Source organism: Dipodomys ordii, unplaced genomic scaffold (genome assembly GCF_000151885.1).
Source record: "Dipodomys ordii isolate 6190 unplaced genomic scaffold, Dord_2.0 Scaffold6, whole genome shotgun sequence".
Lineage (NCBI taxonomy): Eukaryota > Metazoa > Chordata > Mammalia > Rodentia > Heteromyidae > Dipodomys > Dipodomys ordii.
Window position 1 is genome coordinate 409,440 of NW_012267222.1, and position 10,393 is coordinate 419,832.

General features: G+C 52.2%; 1 protein-coding gene across 1 annotated transcript in view; it reads right to left on the reverse strand.

The window, feature by feature from the left end:
• Positions 1-10,393, reverse strand: part of Cfap74 (cilia and flagella associated protein 74) — a 48,864-nt gene that overhangs the window by 13,874 nt on the left and 24,597 nt on the right. Inside the window, exons 20-25 of the mRNA XM_013031431.1 lie at positions 8,173-8,283; positions 6,934-7,062; positions 4,479-4,566; positions 3,876-4,049; positions 3,069-3,202; positions 1,992-2,055 (exon numbers count right to left, since the gene is read on the reverse strand). Of these exons, the coding sequence (XP_012886885.1) occupies positions 1,992-2,055; positions 3,069-3,202; positions 3,876-4,049; positions 4,479-4,566; positions 6,934-7,062; positions 8,173-8,283 (700 nt within the window). The remainder of the gene's footprint in view (positions 1-1,991; positions 2,056-3,068; positions 3,203-3,875; positions 4,050-4,478; positions 4,567-6,933; positions 7,063-8,172; positions 8,284-10,393) is intronic.

Below are 10,393 nucleotides of genomic sequence, written 5' to 3' on the forward strand. Positions count from 1 at the left end.
CTGAACTCTGGGCCTGGGCGCTGTCCCTCAGCTCTTCAGCTCAAGGCTAGCGCTCTACCACTTGAGCCACAGCGCCACTTCCGGCTTTTTTTCTTTTTGCTTATGTGGTGCTGAGGAATCTAACCCAGGGCCTCATGCATGCAAGGCAAGCGCTCTACCTCTGAGCCACCTTCCCAGCCCAAGTCTGTGATTCTTATCTGCAGTTAACACGCAAAAAGCCAGAAGTGAAGCTGTGGATCAATGGATACCGTGTCAGCTTTAAGCAGAAAAGACACATGAGAGTTCAAGCCCTATTATAGGCACAAAATCGTAAATAAAACTCAAAAGTCACCTTTTTTTTTTTTGCCAGTCCTGGGACTTGAACTCAGGGCCTGGGCACTGTCCCTGAGCTTCTTTTGCTCAAGGCTAGCACTCTACCACTTGAGCCACAGCACCACTTCCAGCTTTTTCTGTGTATGTGGTCGTGAGGAATGGAACCCAGGGCTTCATGCATGGTGGGCAAATGCTCTACCACTGAGCCACCTTCCCAGCTCTGGTCTCTTGTAAGGAACCAAAGAGAAGGAAGGAGACCACACTGACAAAGTCAGTTGACTCTGACAAAGGCACAGTGCAGGACAACTGCTGGGAGGGAGGCCCCACCCCTGTGAGGGATGTGTGACTGATTTGGTGACTCCAAGGTAGAGCCTAGGCCAGAAGAATCAAGATGGCAGAGTTGTGACCAGGATGAACCAGGCTCCCTCTGATCACAGAGATGGAGGCCTTTGGCACACAACTCCACTTCAAGAGAGTGCACCAAACAGACTACAAGAGCGAGAGCTCCACTTCACACCAACCAAGAGAAAAGACTGCTGAGGCGTGCTTAGCAGGGCACTCCTGCAGTGCAGCCACACTGGTCACAGCGGCCGGCCGCAGGCTCTGGTCTGGGAGCTCACCAACACCCAGCAGTCACAGCAGACACACTCACACCAAGCGTGGCCAGGAGGTGGCTACAGGACTCACAGGGCTTCTAATGCCGGGGCGACTCCCACCTTTCCCTGTCCCCACGGATCTCCCTGGCAAACTACCCCCTCCAACCCTTCCCTGCCCCCACAAACCCGACCTTTTCACCTGATAGCTGCATTCTCCCGTCACCACACCCCATCCCAACAGAACTCCTACACGGAAGCCAGATGCGTGAATCAGAGTGAATGGTCATGAAGTTCATGAACTATCAACACAACATGCCACACACAAAACTGACCATAACTCAGGGGAGGACTCTAGCGAGAGGGAAGAGGAAGAGAGGAAGAGAAAAGCAATGATCACGAGGGAACTGGCTGATGGAAGGACAGAGCAGATCCTGGAGCAGCCAGAAGCATACAAAGAGCAAATGGGGGGCTAACAGAAAGGCGAATGAAATGATGAAGACAATACATGACAACGTTCAATATGGAATCAATTAGAAGACACACTATAAGTAGTTCAATGAAGGAAATGAAAGAATATTAACAAGGAGGTAGACACCATGAAAACGTCAATAAAGGCCCCAAAGGACATTGCTGAGGGGAGGCACAGGAGCTCTAGCCCCTACCACAAAGCACAGTTGAAGGCCTGGGCAATAGAACAAAAGGAGTTGCCATCCGTTAGCATTGTGGCTGATGGGGTAGGCGGGGGGGGGGGGGACAGCAGAGGCGTGGGCAGGCAGCCTGTCCCAGCGGACTGCTTGCTGCAGTCCCAAGCCACGACGCCAGTCCACCCGCTCTCCCCTCCTCCCGGGGGCTCCCTGTGACCACACAACACCTCCAGCTCAACTTTTAGAGCTTCAGTTTCCACATCAGTCTCCCTTATGTAATGAAATACACCTCAGCGACCTCCCAGGGCCTCTCCCCAAGTCCCCAGTGGGTCCTTCGGAGTCTCCTTTTCTAGAGTCTGAGCTGCAGATAGCCCAGTGTGTCCCAACAGCCACCAGTGAGTGAGACGCCCTCAGCAGGGAGGAGCAGCCTCCAGCTGACCTGGCGGCACTGCCGCATCCACTCCTGCTTCTCCAGGTGACTCCAGGGGGCTGTGTGCCTGCGTCTACCCCACACATGCTCCAGGATCACATCCTTGTGCTCACAAACTCACATATCTGTACAGGAAACTCACTTGCACGCTCATATAAACCGGTGTGCACGGATGGGAAGGTGGCTCTGTGGTAGAGCACTTGCCTTGCATGCTTGAGGCCCTGGTTCGATTCCTCAGCACCACATAAGCAGAAAAAGCCAGAAGTGGTGCTGTGGCTCAAGTGGTAGTGCGCTAGCCTTGAGCTGAAGAGCTGAGGGACAGCGCCCAGGCAGAGTTCAGGCCCCACGACCAACAATACAGATACATGCTTGTATGCACTCTCATTTACACCAAGTGTGGTTATACACTTTCACTGCATGTTCACATGCATGCATTTTCACACATGCTCACACTTGAGTGTTCACATGTGTTCACATGCTATTCACATGTGTGTGCATGTTTCTGCAAAACATGTGTGCAGTCATGTTCACACACATGCTTGTTCACTGCACACTCATAAATATGCCCAGTCAACACCCATGTTTGTGCATGTGTTCACTCATTCACAATGCATACATTCACATGCACACATGCTCACTGCACTTTCAAACATGTTCACACCATGTACACAGACATGCATGCTCACATTTACACCCACATTTGCACACATGCTCTAACACTCATGTCCATGCATGCTTATGCATGCATGATCACATACTGCATACACGGTCACATAGTGTATGCTCAGAGACATGCACATTCATGCTCATGTGCACACACCCATGTGCACACACTCATCCATGCACACATAAGTTCCACTGGTCCACTGTGGAAGGCCAAATGTACCCTGGGCTGAGGCTCCTGCCAGCCAGCAGTGCCACCCAGTTCCGCCCCACCCTGCTCTGTGGTCAGCCTGGTGAGATCCAGGGCAAGTGGTGGGGAGGGGTAGGGAGCAGGTGGGTGGGGGCAGGCCGGAGAGGAGGGGGAAAGGCTGCCTCTTCAGAGCAGGACCAGGTCCCCACATCCTCTCTGCCTCACAGGCTTACCTGTTTATCTCAGATTTGCAGACCAGCTCGAAGTTGTACTCTCTGGCCTTGGCAGGCTGGAAGATCACATCAAATTGCAAAGTCTCCAGCGGCATGATTGTCCCAAACCCATCGTTGGGCTGGATATCCACAAACTAGGAAATTGGAACCATCAGCACCGCAGTTAAAAGCCGCATGCCCCAGGGAAGCGGCATGGCTCTGAGGGCCAGTGTGCGCTGCTGTGGCAGGGGACGCCGCTGGTCCCAGGACTCCGAGCTTGGGAAGGAGGGCGCTCTTTGAGCCAGCCCAGGCTACACAGTGAGACTCTCTCAACCTTGTCCCCTCAAGGAGCTAAATGAGTGTACGTGTGGCAGTCCTGGGTGTTACTGTGTGTGGGAGAATGTGTGTGTGTGTGGGTGAGTGGAGGGTGGACGAGTGCGTGCGTGCGTGCATGCGTGCGTGTGTGTGGTGTGCCAGTGGGAGTGTGGGAGTGAGTGTTGGTGAGTTGTATGTGTGCGTGAGTGTGTGTGCCAGTGGGAGAGTAGGTGAGTGCGTGTGCCAGTGTGTGTGCCAGTGTGTGTGTGTGCGTGCGTTCCAGTGGAAGGATGGGTGAGTGCATGTGTAGGTGAGCGGTAAGGGGTGGATGTGTGCAGAGAGCATGGGCCTGGGCGTCCTCTGTGGGGTCCAGGCATGGCAAGTACTGAAGGCAGGAAGGAGGGAGCTGGAAGGGGCGAGGGAGCGGGAGGCCGCAGCCATGTGGACAGGGAGTGAGTGGCGGGGCCCAGTGTCTCTGTCCTGCCTGACGCCCAGCGCCCCACCCCAGCGCACCTTGGGGAGGCCGACGAAGCCGAACATCTGGGGCAGCAGTGAGTGGTTGCTGAGGTTGATTTCCGTCCTGATGGCCTCATACACGGTGCAGTAGCCAAAGTCCACCTCCGAGGGGTTGAGTTCCAGGTCCGACGTGGTGACGATGGCTTGGACGGTGAACTCCACGGGTTTTATCTGACGTGCAAAGGGCTGCATGTGCTCCCCTAGCCTCTGATCTCCCAAGGATACACTGGCGTCCTGCCGCCTCACATGCGCCTCCCGACCAGCTGCTCGGGCTGCAGGCAGCCACCCAGGGACAAGCTGAGTGTGCAGTGTGTGTGGTGTATCTGTGCACACATCAGTGTGCACCAGGGCAGCGAGGCACGTGTCCATGTGCATGCCATGTGCAGATGAGGTGTGGAGGCCCCTGGCAGGCTGGGAACAGAGGCCTCCTCTGGCCCTTTCCCACCATACAGGAGCGGTGTGGACAAAAACCCAAGCTTTCTGGTTAGCCCACCGGGAAGTGAGTGATGGGGATGTCCTTTCGGGAGCCCACGTGGGATGCAGGGCCTTGCCTTCGTCCCCCAGGGTGCCCATGATTCATGGGCAGTACCCTGTACAGACCTGGTCGGCGACCCGGATCGTCATTGGAGCCTCCAGAACTCGGCTGTCCTTGTCAAAATACTTCCCTGCATCTTCTGGAAGGGAGAGTCTGCAACAGGCAGGTGGGCCCGACTGTATTTCCATAGGTATTTTGCCCACTGACCTCAAATTGGTGCTGTTAAACCATGTAGGAGCCAGGTGCCAGTGGCTCACACCTGTAATCCTAGCTACTCAGGAGGCTGAGATCTGAGGATTGCAGTTTGAAGCCAATCTAGGCAGTAAAGTCTGCGAGACTTGTTTTTTGTCAGTTGTGGGGGCTTGACCTCTGGGTTTGGGGGCTGTCCCTGCGCTCTTCAGCTCAATGTAAGCACTCTACCGCTCAAATCACAGCACCACTTCTGGTTTTTCTAGTGATTTTATTGGAGATAAGATTCTCATGGACTACCCTGTCTGAGCTGGCTTTGAACCTTGATCCTCACATCTCAGCCTTCTGAGTAGCTAGGATTACAGGCATGAGCCACTAGCACCCAGCTGTGAGACTCTTATCTATACTTAACCACTAAAAAGCTGGAAGTAGAGTTGTAGCTCACTGCAGTAAAGTACCAAAAAAGCTGAGGGGACGTGCCCAGTCCCTGAGTTCTAGCCTCAGGACCAGCACATGCATGCATATGCGTGCGCGTGCACACACACACACACACACACACACACACACACACACACACACACACACACACAGAGGAACTGTGCTGTGGGTAGCACGGAGGAGCTCTGAGATTCAGGTGACACCAATGCTGCTGCTACCATGCAGATCCTGTGGCTATCTCGGAAGCACTTCAGGCTCTGAAGCCTCAAGATGCCTCGTCTTGGTGAGCAGCAAGTTCCTGTTGCTCTAAGTGGAATGGACATATTTCTGAGCAGCTGCATTTAAGTAAAGGTCAGTGGTTGTGTTTTATTTTATTTATTTTATTTTTATTTTTTGTTGGTCGTGGGGCCTAAATTCTGGGCCTGGGCACTGTCCCTGAACTCTTCAGCTCAAAACCAACACTCTACCACTTGAGCCACAGCGCCACTTCCAGCTTTTTCTGCTTATGTAGTGCTGAGGAATTGAACCAGGGCCTCATGCATGCAAGGCAAGCACTCCACCACTGAGCCACCTTCCCAGCTCCAGTGGTTGTGTTTTAAATGAATAAAGACACTCACTTATAAGAACCTTTAAAGTGCCTTTGATAATCTTAGCTAATCAGTAGGCAGAAACCAGGAGGATCATAATTCAAGGCCAGCCTGGACAAAATTAGTGAGATCTCATCTCAGTCACAAACTCTCATCCCAGCTAGGAGGTAGGAAGATCATAATTCAGGCTGACCCAGGCAAAAACATGAGACCCTATATGTAAAAGAAAGCAAGAGGGGGTTGGGAAGGTGGCTCAGTGGTAGAGTGCTTGCCTTGCATGCATGAGGCCCTGGGTTCGATTCCTCAGTACCACATAAGCAGAAAAAGCTGGAAGTGGCTCAAGTGGTAGAGCGCTAGCCTTGAGCTGAAGAGCTAAGGGACAGTGCCCAGACCCAGAGTTCAGGCCCACGACAAAAAAAAAAAAAAAAAAGAAAGCAAAAGGACTAAGGGCATGGCTTCAGTGGTAGAGTACCTGCCTAACAAATAGGAGGCTGTGAGTTCACTCAGCTAGATAACAGAAAGTTAGGTAGACAGAAAGATAGATGGATGATAGATTATATAGACAATGAATTAAATATAGATGGGAGATAGATATAGAAGATAGACAGATAATAGGTAGATGATATAGATGATAGACAAATAGATGGTTGAACAACAAAGGTCTTGGATTCAGCAGAGAGTTAGGTGTCAGTGGCTCACACCTATAATCCTAGTTATTCAGGAGTCTGAGATGAGGATTGCAGTTCAAAACCAGTCCAGGCAAGAAAGTCCATGAGACTCTTATCTCCAATTAATCACCAGAAAATCAGAAATGGCACTGTGGCTCAAGTGATAGAGTGTTTGCCTTGGGCTAAAGAGCTCAGGGACAGCGCCCAGGCTCAGTTCAAGCCCCACGACCACCACCAACAACAAAAAAAGTCAGAGCAGAGGAAAAGAAATCTTAAGTGTCCAACATAGAACCTGGGAGTAACAAAAGACAGTCAAAGATAGCAGGCTCCCACTGTGTCCAATCAGAAGCCACACACAGACAGTGGGCTCCCACTGTGCCCAATCAGAAGCCACATACAGCAGGCATCCACTATGTCCAATCAGAAGCCACACACAGAGCAGGTACCCATTGTGTCCAATCAGAAGCCACACACAGACAGCAGGCTCCCACTGTGTCCAATCAGAAGCCAAGGGGGGTCACATACCAATACCAGGGTCATCTTATTCTGACAGGTTGCACAGCATGGTAATGTGTGCCCAGCAAGAGGAAAGCCCTGGAAGCCCCATTCCTCTATGGCCCACGCCTTTCTTAGCTCACCGAGGCAAGAATTTGAGCTGCACGGAGTAGGTTGACATGGCCTGAATGTAGCCCGTCTCAGGCAGGAGCTCCATGTGGCCTCTTAGCTCCTTGCAAACTTCAAACTTCAGGCGCAGGGCTGCTTTTGAACTGTGGGCAGGTCACAGGGCACCAGGTCAGGTGGTCACAATCGTGGCCCTGTGTACGTTTAGCCCTTTGAGCCACTGAGGCATTTCTTTTTTCTTGTTCATGGGGCTTGAACTCTGGGCCTCAGCTCTTCAACTCAAGTATAGCTAGCGCTCTACCACTTGAGCCACAGCGCCACTTCCAGTTTTCTGGTGGTTTATTGGAGATAAGAGTCTCACAGACTTTCCTGCCTGGGCTGGCTTTGAACCATGATCCACAGATCTCAGCCTCCTGAGTAGCTAGGATTACAGGTGTGAGCCCACCAGTGCCTGGCTTTGGGTTTTTTTTTTAATCATGAAACAAAATTTACATGGATACATGTGCCCTGGGAAAGGGTCAACACAGAGAAACTTCACCTCAGCCCCTCTGGCCACCCACCCTGTGTGTCACCCCAGACACCTTGGTCCCCTACCCTATATGAACAGGAAGCAGTTCACATCCTGCAAGCGGCCCTGTTGTTTACATCCTGCAAGAGACCCTGTTTGACCAAGCCCCCCAGGCTCTCCCAGATGGCTTCCTTCCCTAAGGCAGAGCCTCACCCAGGGTCTTGAAGACTTCCTGACCCTGGGGAGGTTGCTTAGGGCTACAGCAATCCCTGGCTTCGGGGAGTAGGGCCGTGGAGCCCTGGCAGGAGGGTGGCAGCAGCTGGGGCTTGGCACAGCAGCGGCCTGGCCTGGTGCTAGCTCTGGCCTGGGTGTGGTGGCTCTGAGATGCCCACCCCAGGACTGCTGTCCATGCCGCACTGCTGGGGTCATCTGTGTCTGGATGACCTCAGAGAGCAGACCTTGCTCGTGTCCTGTGCTGCTGTCCCACGTGTGTTTACTGAAACAACTTCCATGGAGGCAGAGCCACAGTGGACCTCCCCTGGCTCGGGCCAAGCCATGTGCAGGGGTGCTTCCTTCTTCCCTCGAAGCCTCTCTTTCTTGCCCTCCCTGGTCCCATTCCCAAGGCCCTGGTATTCTTTGGCTCCCTTCCTCTGTCTCCAAATCTGCCCGCCCTCTGGGTCACCCAGGATCACCTCCTTCAGGGACCCGCTTGGGGCACAGTGCCTCTGCAGGCCAGCAGGGGGCTCACCGTGTGTGGACGAGGATGGAGTCCTGGTACAGCCGGTCGAACATGCAGATCTTCAGGTCCACATTGGGCCTGGGTAGCCAGACCGGCACGTCCACTGCCAGGCCAACAGCTCTGAAATACAACTGAATTCCACAGGTGAATTCAACCACACAGTGGTTCGTAAGGAAAGCCCGGCGCTCTGCTGGGAGAGAGGGGTGCTTCTTGGGTTGCCTTAGTGATTGGCACTGAGTATAGGAAGGTTAATAATTAAGCAAGTGGTGGTTCCAGTTCTGTGGCATTCTCCCCATCATTACCATCCACTCACACAGCTCCCTTCTCCCTGCATCTCGTTTCTCTCTAGCTACTCTCTCTGGACCAGATCTGGAGCCGGGACAGCTACCTGGGTAAGAGCATTCTCTCTCTCCTCTCCTCCCTTTCCTCTCATATTGGTACCAGGACTTGAACTTAGGGCCTTATGCATTGGCTCAGCTTGCTTGCTCACAGATCTACCACTTGAACCAGCCTGGCATTTTACTGGCTAACTGGGAGATGGAGCCTGTGGACTTTGTCTAAGAAGCTGACCCTTAAATCTCAGCCTCCAGAGTAGTTGGGCTTACAGGCATGAGCCAACAGCATCCAACAAGAGGTATGCTTTAATCTACTCTCATCCATACTTCCTAGACTGTGTGCAAATATGTGATTTATCAGAATATAATTTTGTTAAAACCTGACATATTTTCTATTCCTAATGCTTATAAACTTACCTTATAATGCTTAGATTTTGTACTTATAGTTTTGGTTGTTGTTGGTTGTGGGGCTTGAACTCTGGGCCTGGGCGCTGTCCCTCAGCCCTTCAGCTCAAGGCTAGAACTCTACCATTTTGGGCACAGCACCACTTCTGGTTTTCTGGTGGTTAATTGGAGATAAGAGTCTCACAGACTTTCCTGCCCATGCTGCTTTGAACCATGATCCTCGATCTCAGCCTCCTGAGTAGCTAGGATTATAGACGTGAGCTACCAGTGCTCGGCTGTGGGTAGCTTTTTATTAACTTATTGCATAACTCAGGGTTCTTTTACTTTATGATGTCTTTGATAGTCTGAATGATCTCACTTGGGAATCACTGGCATAGTGTGCTACTGTAAGACTGTGTCGCCAAGCATTCTGGGTAATGCCTAGTCCTTGGACATTCCTGTTAAAATCAATTCCTGGGGCTGGGAATGTGGCTCAGTAGTAGAGTGCTTGCCTAGCATGCATGAAGCCCTGGGCTCCATACCTCAGTACCACATACACAGAAAAAGCTATAAGTGGTGCTGTGACTCAAGTGGTAGAGTGCTAGCCTTGAGCAAAAGAAGCTCAGGGATAGTGCCCATACCCTGAGTTCAAGCCCCAGTACAGGCAAAAGAAACAAGCAAACAAAAATAAACAAACAAAAAAACACCTGATTCCTAGCCAGCTAAGGTGGCACATGATTGTAATCCTAGCTACTCAGAAAGCTGACATCTGAGGATCAAAGCCAGCCTGGGGCAGTAAAGTCCATGAGACTTTTTTTTTTTGGGGGGGGGGTCCGGTTGTGGGGCCTGAACTCTGGGCCTGGGTGCTGTACCTCAGCTCTTCAGCTCAAGGTTAGTGCTCTACCACTTGAGCCACAGCGCCACTTCCAGTTTTCTGGTGGTTTATTGGAGATAGGAGTCTCACAATCAGAAGCCACACACAGACAGCAGGCTCCCACTGTGTCCAATCAGAAGCCAAGGTGGGTCACATACCAATACCAGGGTCATCTTATTCTGACAGGTTGCACAGCATGGTAATGTGTGCCCAGCAAGAGGAAAGCCCTGGAAGCCCCATTCCTCTATGGCCCACGCCTTTCTTAGCTCACCGAGGCAAGAATTTGAGCTGCACGGAGTAGGTTGACATGGCCTGAATGTAGCCCGTCTCAGGCAGGAGCTCCATGTGGCCTCTTAGCTCCTTGCAAACTTCAAACTTCAGGCGCAGGGCTGCTTTTGAACTGTGGGCAGGTCACAGGGCACCAGGTCAGGTGGTCACAATCGTGGCCCTGTGTACGTTTAGCCCTTTGAGCCACTGAGGCATTTCTTTTTTCTTGTTCATGGGGCTTGAACTCTGGGCCTCAGCTCTTCAACTCAAGTATAGCTAGCGCTCTACCACTTGAGCCACAGCGCCACTTCCAGTTTTCTGGTGGTTTATTGGAGATAAGAGTCTCACAGACTTTCCTGCCTGGGCTGGC